The 21,763-nt window shown below is 40.6% G+C and overlaps 1 protein-coding gene across 1 annotated transcript in view; it reads right to left on the bottom strand.

Annotated features, from left to right (window-relative positions):
* Positions 1-1,785: 1,785 nt before the first annotated feature.
* Positions 1,786-21,763, bottom strand: part of PCSK5 (proprotein convertase subtilisin/kexin type 5) — a 285,728-nt gene continuing 265,750 nt past the window's right edge. The window contains exons 28-37 of the mRNA XM_039544180.1: positions 17,669-17,752; positions 16,869-17,064; positions 13,742-13,959; positions 12,428-12,664; positions 11,594-11,824; positions 9,263-9,440; positions 8,605-8,822; positions 6,202-6,302; positions 3,835-4,021; positions 1,786-3,319 (exon numbers count right to left, since the gene is read on the bottom strand). Of these exons, the coding sequence (XP_039400114.1) occupies positions 2,904-3,319; positions 3,835-4,021; positions 6,202-6,302; positions 8,605-8,822; positions 9,263-9,440; positions 11,594-11,824; positions 12,428-12,664; positions 13,742-13,959; positions 16,869-17,064; positions 17,669-17,752 (2,066 nt within the window). The 3' untranslated portion in view covers positions 1,786-2,903. The remainder of the gene's footprint in view (positions 3,320-3,834; positions 4,022-6,201; positions 6,303-8,604; positions 8,823-9,262; positions 9,441-11,593; positions 11,825-12,427; positions 12,665-13,741; positions 13,960-16,868; positions 17,065-17,668; positions 17,753-21,763) is intronic.

The raw sequence follows: 21,763 nt of genomic DNA, 5'->3' as shown, positions 1-21,763 counted from the left end.
GCACATAAATATCTTTGAGGCTCTGGGATAAGTGACAAGCCCAAAGCCACAGAAACAGTGCAGACTAGAACCGAAAGTAGAACTCAAAGATTTCTGGTTCTCAGAGGTGTACTAAAACCACTGATTTTTATATCTATTCAAAAATATGGTCCTACCTAATGGACCAGTTAGTTGCATATTTTTAGTTTAAAACAAATCCCTTTTTAAGTTACAGGAGTTCAAAAAGGAATATTGTGCAAGACGTTTCCATTAGTTTGTCATTGGGTAGTTTTGAACACACCAGCCTTTCATGCTGGAACTGAAAGTCTATAGGCTGCTCAGTTCATACATAATTTTTACAGCAATTTTAAGTGTACTAGGGACTGAAATTTGATAAGGGCAGTTTCAGGTTAAAGCATATTCTTACAGCCAATTTATACAAACCACTACTAAAATAAGGGTATTGTTAAATGAGAGGGTGTGAAAAGGAAACGGAATAGTTATTTTTCTCAGTAGGGCCTTTCAAATATAATGTTTTCACTGTTTTCTTATTCTAGCCTTTGTTTTGTTTTGAGAACTTTTACCAAGAATGAGCTCTTACTTAAAGTGATTTGTCAAATCTTTATTTTCAAAGTACCTTATTGTTGCATCTTTTCCTATAATTATAGATCATTGATTTATGTTGTGCAATATGTTAAATGGTTTTAACCCTTCCCCTGGTCTGCAAGTAAGGGTTTGTAATGAAAAGGGCTGAAGGCCAAATTTTCAAAGCAGGGGACAATAGATACATAGACAATAGCCCACTTTTGTATTACAAATTCAGATGTGTAATTAATCAGCATGTGCATCTCTAACACCCCACTTTGACAATGAGGATTTAAATAATTAGAACCCAGTCAAAGATTGCCGTTGCCTTCAGTGGGCATTGGACTGGGTTTCATGGGGGTGGGAAATGGTGGAAGTAGGAAAGAAACCTGAACTAATGATTTTTTTCCCTGTAATAAAGTGAATGGGGCTGTTGATTTGACAATCCCAACTTCAGCCAGAATTTAATATACTACCAAAATCAAACTTTTAACTGTGGTTGCTAGGCATAACATGTAGGTGATAGTACTTATGTAAAGTGTTCCATGGCATATTTTATATGGCATCTATGTAGCATCAGACATGCATAAATAGGGGAAGGTAGGTGTTCCCTATTCTGAGTTAGGTGGGTACATTTCACTTGGCTCTAAATTCCTCCTTTAGGGGAGATCTATGGTAATTGTAATCCATTGGGTCTACACACTTAGTGGCCCAGAGAAGATTTAAAATACATGAGTACACCCCAAGGGAGCGAAATGGGCTCTCTAGAGGCATTTCTTTAACCAGCCAATAAATGACAGTAGTAAGAATATTGGAAATACATGGAAAGTCAGCTTCCTTCAGGTCATCACAAGTATTTCTAAAGCTCTCTGATCAGTGTTAACCAAAAATACTCCAAGTGTATACACCAATCGTGTATTGTAAGGAGACAAGGACTCAAGTGCATTACCTAGGTTTTTATATGGTATCCCTTACCATAGTATGCGAGTTCCTCACAAACATTAATGAATTAATGATCCCATGTGATACAGAAGTATTAGCCCTGATTTACAGATGGGGACCTGAGCCTGAGAAAGTAAGTGATTTGCCCACAATCCCATAGGAACTTTGTAGCAGAGTGCAGCATTGAATGCAGGTCTCCTAAATGCCTAGTGTCCACAGTTCTAGCCAAAAGGCCATATTACTAGTGAATAACAAACAGCCTTCTCAGCATGCTTTTGTACAAAGATTTAGTTTATTCTTTCACAACAAATGAACCAGGTTTAGCATCTTCTCATATAATGCAATAAATTATACAATCTATAATGATGAAAAAAATCATTGTTTTTGTCCATTGTTTCATTTTACATTTTTTCAGTGCAGTGTTGATTACTCCCTTTCCTATTATCTGAACATCCAAAGCCATTTGTGATAGATATGAAAAGTAGGATTAATAAATCTTTTGTTTCATGTCTGTTCTGTGACAGTTCTCTGTAATCTCGAGATTTTTCCATGTACATATTTCTAGACTAAGCACTCCTTTGTACTAAATCCAAATAAGTCTGTACAAAATGAAACATTGCTTAAAATGCATACTCACTAAGATAAAAATGAATCAGGAGTTAATTTCAGATATATTTTATCTCTTTTTTTCATTCAAGCCATGGCTACAACAATACATTCTACTTGGAATAGGGTCAGAGTGACCTCAAATTTTATCTAAAACTGAATGTCAGAGATATTAAATCTTTGAGGAAATGCACTTAAAGGTTATAGAAATGTGTCATATTTTGGGGCATATGCTTTGGATAATACCATGAAAGGAAAAGAGTAAAATATGCAAAATCACATTATAATGTGTACTACAGTACAAACTTTAATCACACAGAAATAAACAATTAAGTGACATCCTATCCCAGGGACATCTATCATGTAGATAAATATGCCTGTCTTGTTTATATCAGTATATTTTTAAAAGTGATTGGCAAGTGCTAGTTGGATACATCTGTCTGTTTTATATACCTATGCACTTACAGATACATACTGGAAAATATTTTATTTCCACACATGAGTATACAGAAAAAGAATCTTTTAGCCAACCCATTTCTTGAGTGCTGCTTCTTGAAAGACCCATCAAGGATTTATAAAATGTTTTGGAAACAAAAGTTTAGAAACAACTCTGCTTTCACAATATGTATAGCTAAAAATCCCTTTTTCTTAGAATTACCACGAACATAAATTTCTGCTTGAGCCCAGTCATGCAGAGAAAAAAATATTTTATATCCCCTATAACCTAACTAAATTGATTTAATGTAATGAGAAAGGCAGCAAAGAGGAAAAATACACAAATTAATAAAAAATTATCTAAATGAATAACTTTCATCATCATATTCCAGTTCATCTTCCTCCTCATCCTCCAGAAGTCCATATTTAAATTTACGATAGACTGTGCCATCCTGGCTCATATATACAATATCATCATCGTCGTCATCTTCTTCATCCTCTTTATCCCAGTCTTTATACTCAATCACTTGATCATCTTGATAGCTGGTGCTCTCATGGTAGTTGCTCTTGTAAGAAGGGAAGGGTTTTGAATGATCTGTCAGCTTCTGGTACCCACCTTTGTTTACTGTCTGGGCTTTGGCTCGAGATCTTCTCCAGATGAATACAATGGCTCCAATGCAGAGGATCAGCAAAATGGAGGTAGCAACAAACAAAGCAGTTTTCCCTTTGTTTTGAGTTGGTAGGTTCAGAATGGTCTGTAATACACACTCATCTGCAAGTTAAAGGTAACCAAAAAAATGTGAATAACATGACATACTTAAAGTGGGGACTTTGTTTTAGGTGAAAGTTTATGTATTCTGTCTAATAGAACATTTAAACCCACTAACAATTTAAATGTGTTGGACCGAATTTACCTCTGGAGTAAAGCATTGTAGCTACTTAAAGTAGCTACAATGGAGTTACACCAGGGGTGAGTTTGACTTGAATTTAAAATGCATACCTCAATTTGCAACCTATTTACACAAGCATTTCCCATTCAACCAGATCATGAAACACACTGAGAAGACTTGGAAGCTGTCTGCTGGGATCTGACCCTTTAAAATAGCAGCAGTAAGTGAGAGTATCTAGCTATTCTGGCGATGGTGTATTAGAAATACATTTGTATGCAGCAAAGTCCTGCAATGATAATTCTGCAGCTCAGAAGAAAATCAGTTTAAGAAACAAAACAAACACCCAACAGACCACAAGGTCATTAAATATCAACATTTATCTTCATCTCAGTCCTACCTTGTGTTTCACTGCAATCGCAGCACTCCTGGGTTTTTGTGAGATTAGAGTCATCACAGCACTTCACACAGCGGCCCTCGTCTAGGTAGAGTTTCATGTTAGCTGGACACACAGTGCAGTTGAGGGGTCCAGGCCCTTTACACTCTTCGCAGGTATCATGGCATTTTTCACATTCTGATTGGTCTCTCTGGGGATACAGAACACAATCAAACCACATTTGCTTTTCTTTTCTATTTCAGCACGGAGATGGCAATCCTATGCTGTACTCTAATGGGACAGATTCTGGTCCCTTGGACATCAATAGCAAAATTTGTTGTGACAAGGATTTAGTCATAGTGTTTAGGTCAGGGGTGAGCAAACTTTTTGGCCCAAGGGCCACATCTGGGTATGGAAATTGTAGGGTGGGCCATGAATGCTCATGAAATTGGGGGTTGGGTGCAGGATGGGGTGAGGGTTCTGTGGTAGGTCCAGAAATGAGGAGTTCAGTGGTGGGAGAGGGCTCCAGGCTGGGGCAGGCAGTTGGGGTGTGTGGGGGGGTGAGGGCTCTGGCTGGGAGTGTGGGCTCTGGGGTGGGGCTGGGGATGAGGGTTTGGGGTGCAGGAGGGTGCTCCGGGCTGGGATCAAGGGGTTTGGAGGGCGGGTGGGGGATATGGGCTGGGGCAGGGTATTGGGGTGTGGGAGGGGGTCACAGGTGCAGGCTCCAGGCAGTGCTTACCTCAAGCAGCTCCCAGAAACAGCGGCATGTCCCCCCTTCGGCTCCTACACTGAGGTGCAGCCAGGCAATCTGCACGCTGCCCTGTCCACAGACGCCACCCCTGCAGCTCCCATTGGCTGTGGTTCCCAGCCAATGGGAGCTGCGAGGGCGGCACTTGGAGTGGAGGCAGCGTGCCAAGCCCCCCCTTGGCTGCCCCTATTTATAGGAGCTAGAGGGGTGTCGTGCCACTGCTTCCGGGAGCCGCATGGAGCCACAGTATGCAAGGAGCAGGGCAAGTCCCCAAACCTGCTCCCCAACTGGAGTGCCAGAGTGGGGCAAGCGCCAGACCCTGCTCCCTGGCGGGAGCTTGAGGGCCAGATTAAAATGTCTGAAGGATTGGATGCAGCCCCTGGGCCTTAGTTTGCCCACTTCTGGTTTAGGTGATGGCCACCATCTTGGCTGATACACCGAGGAATGAATGGGGAACCTCCAGAACTAAAAGCATGAGCTACTACATCTTGAGCTAAAGAGCCACGGCACTGTAATTGGGAGCTGTAACAATTCATATCCTCTGTGAATTGACACAGAGCAGGAGCTGTAACACATGGAAGCCACAGTGGCTTCCATGTGGTTTCTTGGTGAGCGGCGCACATCTCTGTAATTTCTTCTGTCAGCAGCAGTAACAAAAACGACACTGAAAACGAGGCCCACAGTAATGTCAAACTCTGGAGTATTTTTAAAATGTAAGCCTCCATTCTTGAAGCCTAATGCAGCTCAATTCCCTTAATAGTTACTTTAAATGCGACAATCAGCAAATAACCACATGGCCTAGCTCATTTCATTGACATGGCAAATGATTCTGAGCTGGGTCCCTATGGCTGGTGTTACAATGATTGGAGAAAACGAGTATTTTCCCTTTTATCCCTCTTTCTTACCATCTGCTGGCTCATGGGGGACAGATCCTGTGAAGTGCTGAATGCCCTTGGCAGCTGAAGGCATTAGCCAGCACCTCATCGGAGGCAGTCAGTTACACACAGATCAGACTCAGTCATAGCATAGCTCTGAAACTTACTTAGAATGTAAGTTTCATGGGGCAGGGACCGTCTTTGTTCTGTATTTGTACAGTGCCTAGCACAATGGGACCCGGGTCTATGGGGCTCCTAGGCTCTACCACAATACAGATAATTAATAATAATAATTATTAATAATAATCACACAGCCTTGAAGGAAACTGCTCAGTAATACTGCTATGATAATTGAGGTGTGTAGAACAACTGGGAAAAGATAAAACAAAAAAGAAAATGTGAATTAAATCTGTCACCTCTGGAATCCTTTGGAAGTGAGGTAAGGAAATGCCTGTTCTAATGCCTAGCACCCATTCCCACACATCTCAACAATCCGCCATTATAGGGGTCATCTCTCATTTGATACCCTCTGTTTTGCACATACTCAGGCCCTGATTGTAGACTGACTTAATCCTGTTTTACAAGGATGGAATTCCATTAATTTCAGAGAAGCATTTGGAGCCATGTCTTCTCTACCAAGAGGGGAATAAAAGTAACTTTTGAATTCTGCAACATCAAAGACTGTTTGCTCTGCTTTTCTCTTTTGGATTTTCGAGTCCATTATTATATAAATATTTCCTAGAGAAGAAGCTTGTGTATAGATAGTACCTCTGGGACTTTGTATTCTCCAGCAAAGCATTCAGAGTAGCAGATTCCACCTGCTAGATGGTAACTCCACACACAGGACGTACAGCTGAGAGCTCCCTTCCCTTTAAAGGAAAATAAAGCAACAGTTTAATATTGGAATATGAAAAGTTACCATCTTCCTCTGGAAACTATGCTAATCTGCTCCCACCAATGGCACAGGGCATTTGTTGTCATCAAGTATCAGTACTGAACATGCCTAGCATTAAGAAGTCTATTTGAAAAGTGCCTGCACCATAAATTAAGAAAAAAAAAACCCTTGTGCTATTAGAATTTTGGGTGCTCAAAAATATTTTCAATGTATATTTTTAAGTTAATTAAATGCTAAAAGATTACTGAGCGAGACAAGCGGTGTGTGTGTGTGTGTGTGTGTGTGTGTGTGTGTGTGTGTGAAGGTCTAAGTTTTATTGAAGAAGAGCTCTGTGTAACTCGAAAGCTTGTCTCTTTCACCAACAGAAAAGGTCCAGTAAAAGATATTACCTCACTTATCTTGTCTCTCTCATATCCTGGGACCGACATGGCTATAACAACACTACAAAAAATATTACCGGATATGGCAAAAAGAGCATGAGACATTTTCCTATTAGTGATTCAGATGATTTGGTGGATGTTATAATGTTTTGCTTCCTTCAACAAGCACTAACAGAACACTTTGTGTGCTTGGTTTGTACCACAAACAGTTTCATAGACAAATACAAATGTTACATGTACATCTTGTGTGGCATATTGAAGTGGATGGTTTGACATGATTAACGTGAAAATGGGGTTGTCCAATCAGACTTCAAACCATTCCCCTCGCCCCCATTTCCATGGCTGTGTGAGAAAAGAAGAAAATAGGAATGGAAGAAGTGGATAAAGGAGTGAAATTGGTAGCATTGTCTCAACTAGTAAGGGCTAAATTGTCACTTGGCCTAACATGGCCATACAGCCCCCTCTCCCGGTGCTGCTGGATTAGGGTTATCTAGATCACAGCGCTGGGTTCCATGTGCAAGAAAGGGGCTGTGCTGTTGCTCCAGCTCAGTAAGTGTGTGAATGGAGGGGAAAGTAGGGAGGGGGCTCTTCCCCCTCAAAGTGCCAATCAATAGAGCTTCACAGTTTTCCAGGCTGGAATAAATTATTTCCCCCCTCTAGCAAGTGGGGAGCAGGAGAAGAACCATGATTCTCCAACCATAGTTCCTCCCCAGTGCTGCTGGGGCAGCACCACAATGTGACAACAGTTACTCACAGGCCGTATACTTTTTGTTTAGGAGGATTATTATTAACCAGTGGGCTCGCTCATATTCAATCTCTCCGGTTTTTTAACTATGGTGGAAAATGTGCCCAGTAGTATTAATGGCAAAACAAACACAAAATCATGTGTAGGAGGCAGATTGTAAATTATAACAATATTTCTGATTCCAAATCCAAGCAAAAATATTGCTGTTGATTGCAATAATTTGCCTGTATAACTATATTTTAATAGATATCAAATGGGACATTTCATTCTAGGGTTGCTTTCACTTATTATTATGTTGCAATTAACCATCTGCTTTCTTCAATGCAAACCTTTATATAGTACATTCTGAGCTACAGAATAGCACCTGGTAGCCATCATTTGATGTCATTCAGAGAAACAAGGAAACCATCTAAGTCCAAGGAGAATAATGCTGCCCAGCTCAAAATTGGATACAGGATAATATTTTTTGAAAATAAATAAATAAGCACCGGGTTGGAATAGAATGGCATTAGTACAAAATGGATGGTGCCTCAAGGTGAACTTCAAAAAATATTTGACTGTATTTCAAAACACATTTTGTCCTACTACCCTTGAACCCTAAACTCTGTGCTTTTAGTTTGATTTATTTCATTAGTTGTCGATTTTCTGCCCCTTTCTTTGAGAATCATTCATCTCTGAGAACTTGGAACCCAGATTCTGAAACCCTGACTCAGACGGGGAAGTGCATTCAATGGGACTGTCACTAGTCACAAAGTAAGGCAGTACTCAATGTGAATAAGGGAATCAGAATTTAGCCCCTTAGTTTCTTATCCTCTTACTGAGCTTGAGTAGTATCTCATTTTGTGAGTAGCCCCATTGATTTAAATGGGACTACAGTGGAGTAAGTGCTGAGTCCAGCAATGAGCTTGTTTTACAGCACAATTATTAGTAGCCAACAGACTTCTAAAATCTGTCTAGTGATACTTTTGGCGAAGCAAGAACAGAATCATTAGAAAACTGTTCAACTCTCATAAATGAACATGCTTGCATAACATGTAAGTTACTTACTGCACAGTGTTACCAAAAACCTGAGCAGAGAGAGTTGGAGAGAGAAGATGTAGATCATGCTTTAAAGTTCTTGTGGCAGAGAAGCACATAATATAGGATCTTACCTTCGCAGGAACTGCAAGTAGGGTGGCATCTTTCACAGATGTTTGTATCACGATCCTCGTAATAATATTCAGGGCAAGAGGGGAGACATTCATTCTTGGAGCGAAGCAGGAAGAAATATGTATCACAGGACAGACAGTCTGTGGGCTGAGGTCCCAAACACTCTTTACAGCTCTTCTGGCATCTCTCGCACAATCCAGTGGAATTGTTTGCATAATATCTGAAAGACGTTTTAGAAGAGGTGAAGGTATGAAAACATTTACATGGTCAGAAAAGATCCACTCCTCTCAGCTATTGCAAAGATTTAATTCTTGATTACTCTTTTCTTTTCAAAACTGCACTCTTAATGGATATAGGGTGTTCCCTATAATGCACACGTGCCATTTGGCCTCTGAGTTTAGCTAAAGAGCAGCACTTTCTAAAATAGTGGGGCAAATTCAGTCATGAAGTAAGCAGATGCGCCTGTGGACTAGGACTCAAGAGATCTTGCTCCAGCATATTTCCTTGCTGGGGAAATCCTAAATTGTCCCTAGAGAGCAACCTTAATGTAGAGAAATAACATGATAAACTTTCATCTAAAAAAAAGCAGAATTGAAGGCTACATGTTTAGCAAAGCTCTCTGTCCAATGTAGGTTTTAGCTATTCATCCTGGAGCCTTACCCAACTGTGCATACTTGTACACATCCCTTTCCTTGTTTGTACCAGCCCGATCTGCAGGTATGGCACTGCGTGTTGTGTTTTCCATAGCAAGTCTCACAGGTGCTGTGGCATGTGAAACATCGTCCCTCATCACTGTCAACATAATATCCATCAGGACACACTTCTACACAGGTTGTATCTGCAGAGGAAATAATGCAGACCCAAGGATCACATACAATATCCTCTTCTCCCCATTGAGGTTAGATGACATATCCCATCTCAGATTCTATAGCAGAGCCAGAAAGGGAGTGCCCTGCTGTACTAATTATTTTTATGCCTTTTAACTCTTTTAACTCTTATCCCTTCATTTGTCTGTCTCCATTTTCTCTGCCTAATATAGACTGTAAACTCTTCAGGGCAAGGACTGCATCTTTTTTTAATTTCTGAAAGATATCAAGAGCTTATCATATATAATAATAATTAATAACCAACAGCATCTGCAATTTATATCAGAATATACAAAGGAAACAATAATCTTCAGGAAATTTTATCCCTCCATCTGCAGCGCCATTTATCTCTTGGTTTCCCTGCTTTTGATTTTAAATACCTAGCTCACAGTTTTGATGCATATTTGGTCACATCTATAGGATTTATGAGAATTTTGAGCCTTTATAGCTCAAAGGCTTTAATCCCAGTGAATAATTGAGCAGCTTGGCTGCTGCTTTGTGTGATGGGAGAACACACTTGCAGTCCTGCCAAATGTACCTTGAATATCACAATGTTTCATTGAGATTTCAGAGGGAAATCAGCAGAACCTAATTCTGGAATGTAATGCTAGCACTGAGTCAGTTAATCATATGGGCTTCAACCTACCCAATGTTAATTAGGGTGAAGGAGAACAATGACTAGTCACAAAGTGAAATAATCTTTCTTGTGTTGTGTGTTTCAATACTCAGGTTACAGATAGGCAAGAGAAGATCTTTTCCTTACTAATATTATTTCTTTGATATTTTGTTTGCCACTTTCTGGACTACAGGTTGTCTGTCTAGCTATCTCAATCTAAGGGAGAAACAGTAATGAGCAAAATTATATTGTTCATTAGTAGTGGAAAGGGGCCTGAACCAAACCCTCAAATCTGTACCCTCACAAACTTGTGGGTTCAAAATCTGGATTAACATCTGAACTTTCCAAAGCTCAAAGAATTGTGATTCAGTGTTCAAATTTGGTCCAGAGCTGGGAACTCGGCTTCAAGTCTGGATCTAGAATTGGGATCACAGGCTTTAGCTAATGCCCAACTCTATTACATCTCAATCATATTCTCACACTATGCTGACTACAAGCAAGAAGAAATGTGTGATTAAAATGGTATTTCTCTGCAAAATTATTTATTTTTGCCTTGAGACAAATTCACTAAATAAATAAATAAATATCAGGATTTGATCTTACAATAATGTTTCTCTAGTTTTGATACAGTGAGCTTACTTCTCTGGAGGAAATCTGGCCTTTGATGAACTTTGTAAATGTTCATTTTTGTTTGTTTTTTATGTGCACCTATTCACTAAATACTAAATCCTGATGGACTTTCAGTATTCACCCAGTCCTTACTCAGGCAAACCAGTTTTCTGTTCTTTACTTCAAACATTAGTTTGCTTGAAATGCAGTCCAACAGAGAATGAGCCATTGATCTGGGGACAATTTTTCAGCAAGTCTCCTTAACTATGTCTGTATATTTGTGAGTATATCTCTATTTCACACTCAGAACCTGCCAAGGCATTTGAATAAATCCACATTTGCATATATACATGAGTTTTATGTGCGCAAAATAGATGCATTTGCAAAATATGCAAACAGGGCTAAAGAACCCAGATGGTTCTTAATGTGATTTTCAAGTCACCCACTTGTAATCAAAGCTGTAGGAACAGACAGCTGAAAGCAAGCAGAGAGTAGGTAACAGAAAAGTTTTAGTTCTTTGTTAGCCATAAAGTGTCATGATGGTTAGAAGTTCTGCTTTGGGCCTCAAAGTTTGTCAGGCCCAAACCTAAATATCTGCCCAAACTCCAGGGTTGGTCTCATATGGCCAAGAGATTTTCTTGACTAGCTCCAAAGAATCAACTGGCATGGTTACATTGTGGCACAGACACCTGAAAGCTATCTGCTATACCGGACTTGCAATGTTCAGATTGGCTTCAGCCTATTGAAATATGGATCCCATAACCAACCATCTTGACATTTCATGAAAAGGAGCAATGGAAGTGCAACTTGAAGCACCATGATTAATGGGTATCTACATATGTCACATATCTTCAAAGGAGAAGACAAAATAAAACCTGGCTGCAGGAGCAAGATACTTACTGAGAAGATGCCGATTTTTTGGACAGCTAAGACACTGATGTTCAGCAGGCCCCGTACAGCGAGAGCACCTCTTGTGACAAGGCTTACAGGTCTGAGTCTGCTCATCGTGGTACTCAGTGAGAGAACAATGCTTGGATGTCACACAGTGACCCTGGCTGTTCAGCACCATGCCCTCTTTACAGGTAAGGCAGGCACTGGAAGAGGAGCAAATCTGACATGTCCTGTCACACTCTGAAATGTACAAACAGCAAGTATTTCACCACTTTTTTTTTCATTTCAGATTCTTTTTAAGTAGTTTTAATTTGTCAAGTAGCTAACATAAACCCAGGGGCATATTTTCATTTGGGGAACTGGAGAAAGGTTTGTGTGTTTGTTTAAATATTATTTCCTATCCCATTCTTTCTATAGCCTAACAGTTTGCATTCTTTATTGACTGCCACTACATACTGAGCAGTGGCTTTCCCTGAACCATCTCCAGTGATGCTTGGTCTTTTTCCTGGATGGTGACATATAATTTAGAAACCAGTAATATGTATGAGTAGTTCTAATTATTACTTCCCATGTGCATTTCCTTGCACTTGTCAATAAATTTCATTTCCAACCATGTTGCCCATTCACCGAACTTTGTTGGGTCCCTCTGGGCTTTCTCACAGACTTCTCTTGTTTGACTAGACTAAGTAAAGTTGTGTCATTGGCACATTTTGCCACCTTGCTGTTCTCCTCTTTTTCGGGATCAATGGTAAATGTATTAAACGACACCCTCAAATCACTTTTAATACTATTCAACCAGTTCTACTTAAGACTGTTTCCATATTTTTTGGAAAAAAATAATACCTTGACAATCTTCAGTCTCTGTTTCATAGTAAGTCCCTTCTGGGCATTCTCCAAAGCACTCGCCGTTGTACAAAACAAAGGACCTGCTGGCACACTCATTACAGTCATCCGAGTCAGGCCCATCACATTCTTTGCAGTCCTCATGGCAAGGAGAGCAACTCCTGGAGTCGGCATAAAAGCCAGAAGGGCAATCCGGCAGGCACTTCCCATTGTGCAAGAAAAACTGATCCATGCATACTAAGGAAAAAGAAAAGCATCTGTCTAAGCAAAAGAACAGCTTATTTTCTTTTACTGATAAAACCAACAAAAACTGAATATAGCACCTGCTGCATTACATCTAGGGATGAACAAACTAGTTCAGAAAAATAATAAAAAACAAAAATTGTCCTAGAGCCTTTACTAAAATTCAGGCTATACCTAGATTGAACATCTGCATGGAGATGGGCTTATGATGCAAAGTTACCTCTGAATTTAATTCCAAACTTCTCAAAAGTTCAGGGATATTTGGATCTGAACTTTTGTTCAGCTCATTACTGAAATAGGGTCTGTCTGGAATATTTGCATCCAGATCTGAATTTCCCTAAAGGCTGGATGTGTTAGGATAGGGAGTTATGGGCTGAGCTGATCTCTACTTTTGGGTTTATTTTAACCTTGTAGTTTAACCTTTTTGTTCATTACCTTTCACTGTCACCCACTTTTACACTTCCAGGTTGACAGATAGTTGTTCAGTTTTACCAGCCCTTGAAATTCACACACCCATTCAAACTTTGGGATGAGCAGCCCAACTAAATAGAATTCCCAAAACTTTTGTGGTTCACTCATCATTAATTGCATGAACACTCAGTGGGCTTGATTCTCCACTGATCTGTATCTTGTGTAGCCATTTGCACCTGTGTAATGTCAGTGTAAAATGCCACTAGTTTCGAATGGCAGCATTCTGCATCCACCTTGTACAAATGTAAATGACTACCTGAGTTGCCAGGCAGTGGAAAGCCAGGACCTGAGGTCTATTACATGCTAAATCTGGGATGAAGTTAAGCCAGCAGGAATATCTTGAAACACAAAAAATAGCAGAAAAAGGAATACTGAACAAGTGTCATTCCTAGATCTATTTGGTCAAAAATCCTACCACGTGATACAATGCTCATTAGCACCATCCTGAGTAGCTTAACAATTAAATTAAAGTTACTTTTCTCATTTTTGTTAACTACAGAAGAACTATCTCTTTCAACAAATGTTTGCCAGCCTATATATTTCCAGCGAGGTCTTATCTTAGCCAAGTGGATACATGCCATTGCTGATTCCCTGCAGTACCTTTGCATGCACTTTCATGAATGCATTCCTGACACATCTCAGGGCAGTGTTTACAGATTCCATTGGTGGCAAAGTGCTTCTCAGAACAGGAGCTTTTACATTCCCATTGCTCCAGAAGCAAAGGACTTTCGCAGGACTGACATTTTGTGGCATTTCCTTCACACGTTTTGCAGGATCCGCTACACTTGATGCACGTACCAGTTTCAGCAAAATACCCCCTAAAGAATCAGGACAAAAAGAGCAAATGGTAGGACAGAGCACATTTCTGGAACAGTTTGATGGCACAGTTTATTGCAAATATAGAGGAATAAAAATGTATTGGGTGACTCAGGAGCTTCATAATGAGCAGATTTCACAAAGAGCTGTTATGTTCCATACATCTCATACAAGATATTTTGCTCACTGCGCCACATCATCCCTTAGCGGCACCAAAATCGCCAGCATCCAGAAGGCTGCCTAGTATTAGCAAAGTTTCCTGTGAATTCTTTCCTTCTGTCTACCAGAGTGTCACTGTGATACCCACTCTTCCTGTCCTCCTTCTGCTTCCCAGGCTGGAGAGGCACAGAATATGGAAGGAAGAAGCCATTGCCTGCAGCAGTGATATCAGTGGTTCAGGAGAAGGAAGAGAGATATCATTCCAATGGTGGTAGGACAAGGAAAAAGAAGATACACCCCTGAGTAGTGGGAGGGATGGGGAGCAGGGAAGAGAGAGATCTCACCCCCAACACCAGGAGGGACGAGCTGTTCCTGCACTAGTAGAAGGCACTACAATGGAAGGTCAACAACTCTGCAGAGGTGCAAGAGGGAGAAGAGGAAGGAGCTAGAAAAACATGATCACATCCAAAAGAAGTGTCACTCAAGAAGCTATAAAAATTTTGGCGAGTGTATTCTGCTATCAGGAGTGTGTCACACTGATACCTGTGTTATACAGCCTGTGGGTAAGTGGTGAGGAGCCTTTCTGAGAAGCAGCTCTAACTCTCCTCTAATAACCAGATGACAGCATGTCTAATATGGTGATCCCAGCATGGATCTCTGTGTGATGCAATTTGTGGCTGAACTTCAACATAATCTGATCCTACAAAGAATGTGCCCTGGACTAGGAAAGCAGAGCAACTTTAAGCAGACTGACATAGAGCAGCTGTGGGCAACCAGAGTCATTCTAGGTTTGGAAAGATTAATCATAATAAAATATTTGCTAGGCTTGGCCTATATCTCATAGATGAAAGGAGATGGAAGGGCAGGCTGGAGGCACATTTCATTCTGTGTATGATCTTGAAAAGAAATATGTGGAGTGAGGCCAATAAGCTGTTTGAGATAATTACTAATTCAAAATATGCAACCAACTTCTAAAACTGAGGAAGGAACAAGCACAGAAAGCAGTGCCAGCAGGATATCTACTTTGCACTAACACATACCCAGGAAGCCTTCACAAAGAGGGGTGCTTTCCAGTGCTTTACTGGCATTTCAGGGAATGCTTTAAAAGAGCAAGGGGCAGTACTTTCCGAAGAAAGCCAAGGAGGTCAATTAAGAGGAAAGCTGGAAAGAAGGAAACAGAAGAGAAAAGAGTCCACCTCCATCTTTCCTGTTTCTATCTTCTTCCTTTCTTTTCCCTTATCATCTCTCAATATCCTTCCAATCCCTTCTTTCTCCCTCTTCTTCTGTCATGGGAGCTTATCCTGTCAAGCTCTACAGCTCACCTTGCTTTGCTGATTCACTCTTTCTAAATGCCTCTGTCACAAGAGAGCAGTGGATCAGTAAGATATGTAGAACACCTTGCCTGCACACTACAGTACTTTCTTTGATTCTAAAAGAAGACATTTAGAACTGCATGAGAGCACCTGTGTTTCTCTGTGATACCTTGCAAATGGGGGTAGGTGATGAATGTAATGTAAAATATCTGAGGGGCTGAAACTTGAAACTTAACTCAGGCTGACTTTGTTGTAGTAAGGCCAGTATCTGAAACCCTGTTATGAATGGGTCTGGCAAGATACTCTGGAAGGCAGTAAAAAGTGTGTGGGGTGTGTGTGTGCAGCAGGTATAGATGAACAAGGTGAATTAAATTGCATGATTCCATGCAAAAAATGTGGGAAATGGGTTCTGGAAATACACACAAGTTAGTGTAATAACGCTACAGCATTATTTTGTGATCAGTGGGTTATAGTTCATTTTTTGGATGGTTAGGCTGAAAGAACCCACACTGGCCTAGATTCTGATCTCAGTTATATCTTTCATGTAGTTATTCCAGATTCACTCTGGTGTATCTGAGCTCAGAATCTGTCCCTTTGATGCTCTGATTTCTTTAATACAGTTAGCAGGTGTGCAAATGGTGGTAGGAAAATACAGCCAATAAATTAGTGTCAATCACAGAGGAAGAGGGTTGGGCGTGTTTTCCCAAAAGAAAGAAACTAAGTGGTGGCCACTAAGGACTGGATCCTACATAGCATAGAGCACTATGTATACATGCACTTGGTAACTAGTGATAAGCAAGATATAGAATGCAGTGGAACCTGATCTGCTTTAGGGTCTGATCAATGCTCATTGGAGTCAATGGGAACCTTTGTGCTGCATGACTGCCAGGTTACTGATGCATAGTAGGAGAAAAACCAGAGAAGAAAGTATATGATTAAGCTCCCCATTTGCATGTTCAGGATTGTGCTTCAGTCCATAATCCTCAGACACCCCCATTCTGTGCCCATACCCTGCCTCTTTTTTATCCTGTATTCTTGGGTGCAAGGGAGTGGGCAGAGAAGGTTGTTGAGGGTTACTTTCAGTCAATGAGATCTATGCTGAGGGTGAAATCCTGGCCCCATTGAAATCAATGGGAGTTTTGCCATTGACTTCAGGATTTCACGCCTAGTGCTTAACTTTACTTACTTACATTCACATGTAGCCTCTGCTAACAAGAGCAAAGTAAATTACTTCATCCAACTGTGTAAATATACATTGTTTCAGCACATCATAATTTCTGATGGCCAAAATGGTACATTAACATTTCCATAACAGGAGTTTATGATGTATTATCTAGAAGGAAAATTATGGAGACAAGTGGCACAGTTGAAAATTAGTGAGCAAACTTGAAAGTTGGTGTAAATCAACAAAACGAGGGAAGAAATACAAAATAACTTACGTGGGGCACTCCTGAAAGCATCTGCCTTCATGTAGGTAGAGCGGCCGGTGTGGCTGAGACTGGCACTTCACGCAGTGCCTGGGGCCAGAGCAGTTTTCACAGTCATCTGTGCAATTCTCACACTTCCTACTTTTCAGGTCGCCAAAAGTCCCTCGAGGGCATGTATGTACACAGGTCTCAGCGAGAAGAAATCTCCCTAGCAATACACCCACCCCAATGAAATGGCACAGTTGAGAAGGCTTAACAAAATAACTCCGGGATCTTGTTTGTGGTGGCCAAACCTGCAGTAGTGTATTGGTGGGTTTCTTCTTTTAAAAAGGGAACCTTAACTTTGCATTTCCTGCAAATCCAGAATTTAGGGTTTTTTCCCATCTTTTTAAAAACTGCAACATTTTTTAAGCCATTTTCCAAAAAGGCCAGTCTTATGGTCAACTCACTCGGAGATTTTAAGGCCAGAAGGGAGCATGATGCTCATCCAGGCTAACATCTTGAATAACATAGAATTTTACCCAATAATTACTGGATTAAGCCCATAACTTCTGGTCGAGTGAGTGGGGAATCAGATCCCTTGATAAGTTTGTCCAATGGCTAATTACCTTTGCTGCTAAAAATAAATGGTTTATTCCTAGTCTGAGCGTATCAAGTTTCAGCCTCCAGTCATTGGATCTTGCTATGCCTTTATCTGCTAGATTAAACAACCCTCTACTATCCATTAACCAAGATATTCCCTGGGAATATATAATATACCGAAGCATGTAGCCAACTACAAACTCTTCCCAAAGAAGCTGAATCTCACTTACCTTCTGGACATGAAGTGCACACCTCGGCAGCTCTATCACAGGTCCAACATGAAGTATCACATCGTTGGAACTGTTTTTTTGAGTCTGGGAAGGAAAAGGGAAAAATACTGCTGTTTAGTCTTAGTAGGGACTGGATCACCACTGGCACTTTTAGGAGTACAAGTAGGCAGGGTACCTTCATTCAGTCTGGGAACTTTCCTATTTGCTTTTTCTACATAGATTCACTCAGAGCTATTTTAAAAAAACCTAACTCACTATTTACAGCCATAAAAGTCTCATATTATATTCCTTGAAATTAGACAATTTACAGTTTAATTCAATCACATATTCTTGGTTGATCAGTAAAGGGTTAGTGTAGAAAAATCAAACACAAAGGGCGCCCTCAAATCCGGTTTGGCATTGTTCTAGAGTGCTTATTGCAAGTGCAGAGGATATTTTAGCTTATTATTGGTAATTTCAGGTTAGTGGTATGGATGGTCATAGAATTTAGACCACAAATAGGTAAACACAGATACATTTTATCTGGGGAGAGGGCGGAGGGGAGTAATATATGGTTAGGGGACTGCTGCTGAACGAAGAATTTGTATTATGCTTTCATGCTAGTTGGTTACATTATTTCCTTAACACATTTTAGGAGTTCCTTGGAAGTGAATTAAGAATATGAAGGGGAAGAAGGGAGTGCCTGGAAAGAGATGTATTCACCATGTATCAATCATCTCCCAGTTCTCCCCATCAGGAAGAATCCTTCATGTTCCTCTTATGGAATCTTTTTATTTGCAAATTTACACTTCACACTCTCAGTGGGAAATTTGGGGTAATGTTTGCATAGACTTTGCTCAGCTGATGTCCAAATTTCCAGGAGCCTGAGGTACATACATAATGTGCATAGGGGTAGCCTGTGAATGCCATAGGTCCCAGCATGCAATTCTTCATTTTGATCCAGGCAAAAAGCTGCTCAAATGAAGATGTAGCATTGGATTCTGAAACCCCTTCAGGCTAGTCTTCCTTATTAAAGATGAGGGTGGACACTGCTGTGTTTGACCAACCTGTACTTTGGCTACCCATGTTTTGGATCAATATGCATTTGATCTTTGTGGATGTACATAGTACTCTCTTCTGTGTTGGATATATTGACCAGTTATTAACATACATCCCAGCAGCATTTTACCATTGATAGGTATCACTCTCTTTAATCCATGACTAGTTCTGGGAAAAGCTTTTCAGACCAATAGTTTATTTTCAAAGAAATGGGTATAAATAATGATGTAGTTATTAGCACAAGGGCTCAACCTTGGCTCTCCCACTGCCTAGTGGACTACTGTAACCAGAAGGCTGTAGAGTCAGTCATGCTCACAGGCTCTTTCTGGCTCAATGACTAGTCAAATAGCTTATACAAAGTGGAAGAGCTTCAACAGGAGAGAATGAGAAACCTTTACTTCAGGCTCTCATATAGCACAGGGGTTAGTGAGCTTCTAACTACTGTAACTGCCTCCCAAGTTCAATTCCCTCTATTGAGGACTAAGTCATTATTTAGACACTTTCAACAGGAGAGATTGAGAAAGTCCTACCCCAGAGTATCCTACAGCTGAGTGACTAGGGCACCTTTTTGCAATGTAGAAGATCCAAGTGCAATTCCCTTCTCTAAATCAAGCAGAGAGGGTGATTGAACCCAAGGCCTCCGACATATATTTACCAGACCTCTGTGACTTCTTTGGCTTCAGCTGTCAGCAGCTGGAGCTGGGACTGTGCACCCCTGCCCCACGGCTGCAACCTTCACTGTGCACCCCTACCCTGCAGCTGGGGCTGGGTGCCCCCCTCGCAGCTTCCCAGGGCTGTGCACATGCCCCCATGGCTGTGGTAGGGGCTGTGAGCCCATGGCTGTGGTTAGATCCGGGACTATGTGCCCCTGTCCTGCAGCTGCAGCCAGCTCCGGAGCCGGTGCTGTACGCCCTCCCTGTGACTGCCGTCACTAGAGCTGGGGCTGTGCCAGTCCCACATCCATGGCGGGTGGGCTCGGCCAGTCAGTCCCCACCCCTGGGACTTCAGCTGTTGTTCCTCCTCCCCCCAGCCCTACCCACCCTGGTTATTTTTAATAAAGTCAGAGACAGGTCATGGGCTCTTATGTTTTTTTTTTTATTATTATTATTTTTTATTGCCCATGACCTGTCTGAGTTTTACTAAGAATAACTGTGATAAAATCTTAACCTTAATTATGAGACAAGGAAACAAGGAGGGATGGATCAATTAATTCTTAGATCCTTTACAATCTTAAACACTAGATTAAGCCCCTTCTAACTCTTCTTCTTTCCAGTTTTAATAGTCTTAGTTTTTTTTATCACACCTCTCACCAGCCTCCTTGTACTTATCCAGATTTATTCCTTCTTAGCAACAGCAAAGATATGGTGCCCAAAACAGAGCTCAGGATACACTATGTACCATCAGCAAACACTGATTTGTTTTCTATCCCTAGCTCCCCAGGTTAGCAGGGAGAGTGTAACTAACTCTCTCTGAGCAGAGGAAAGCCCACAGCTGCATGCCTTTAGTGCATGCACTGTCAGAGTAGTAGGGCTGGGCCAGCTGGGATGAATTAAGCCACTTTCCCAACACACTATAAGAGAACTGGACTGTAGGATGCTGAAACTGGCCAGTAAGGGAGTAGGTAAAACTTTTGCAGGATGGGAAAGCTTTTTGATTGAAACTTTAGCTTCATAGCGTTATTCATTTTACTTAAGTTCATAGTCTAGGATTCAGGAAGCCTTGCTATGTAACCTTGAAGGGCAATGTTTGTTTCTTTGAGCTAGGCTCTAAAAAGCTGGATTTAGCAGTCAGTAGGACTTCAAGATCCTTGGTTATTGATCTTACTTATACAGGGTTACCTTGGTCCTGTCTCACACCCAAGCAGCTTCTGTGTTTGTTTTGTGCTACATGCTGGGCAGATGTTCCACTGGGCTGTTTATGATAATTCCTTTCCTCTGAGGGGCCTGCAATTTCAATACCCATTATGGTCTATGAAATTCTAACTTTTAACAGTATATATTACTGTACACTTATCCAGGCTAGATTGCATCCACTGTCAGATTGCCCAATGCACTTAGAAGCCATCTGGAGTCCCTCTCAACTGTCTGCTCTAAGTTGTTTTGATTAGTAATATCCAATCAGCAAACTTCACTCTAGTTTCCCTAATCATTAAGACTATAGTAGTCTTGACAGACCTCTAAGAACCTCACTACTGATCTCTCTTCATTCTGAGGAGCAGCAGTTCACTACAGCTGGTTTTTTATAAGACTTTGCCCGTTCAGTTCATAGTTATTCACTTAATGTTTTATTGTGGATTTGAACAAACCCTTTGCAGAATACCAAGTAAAATGTGTTTATTGGCCCATGTTTATTTAGTATTTTTAAAAAAAATACTCTGAAAATGTTAGGTGGTATTTTCTTACATGAATTGATCCTATTAGGTTATATTTTTTCAGGTTTTTTATTCTCCTATCCTTAAATATACTGTATCGTTTTCTCTTATATTGAGGTGAGACCCACTGGTCTGCAAATCCAGTCATCTGCCTTGGTTCCTTCTTTTTAAAGTAAGCCCCACACTATGATCCTCTTGAAGAATTGTTGATATTCCATAGCCATGTTGTTAACTAAGAATGTTTCTCACTTTATTTACCTCAGAAACCTCACATGAACTGAATACCATTTGTTCCTGGAATCTATTGCATTTGCATTTCTAAGGTCACTCTATCCTTTCTTAGCACTTTCAAACTTTCTCAAGGCTACAGTGATTCCCACAAAAATTGAGATTTTCTTGTATCAAGATGGAATACAAAATTATTTTATGTAATTTCTCAGCAGTCACACTGATATCTTGTATATTTTATTTCCCTTAAAATCCTCTCTGTAGACAGGGAAAACTGTTCTAAATGTTGTCATTTAATACCAGTTATGAAGATAAAAAAGGGAAACAGAAATATAGCTATAGTAGCCACTGCCAAGATTATGGGGCTCTGAGCCTGACTGAGACTTGAGGCAACATAAATAACAAATAGCAATTGGCTAAGGCTAAGGCTAAGACAGAGACACTTAACAACTGCTGAG

Source organism: Mauremys reevesii, linkage group 6 (assembly GCF_016161935.1).
Source record: "Mauremys reevesii isolate NIE-2019 linkage group 6, ASM1616193v1, whole genome shotgun sequence".
In the NCBI taxonomy this organism is placed as follows: domain Eukaryota; kingdom Metazoa; phylum Chordata; order Testudines; family Geoemydidae; genus Mauremys; species Mauremys reevesii.
Note: the sequence above shows the minus strand (reverse complement) of the source record. Positions and strands in the feature narration are given on the sequence as shown.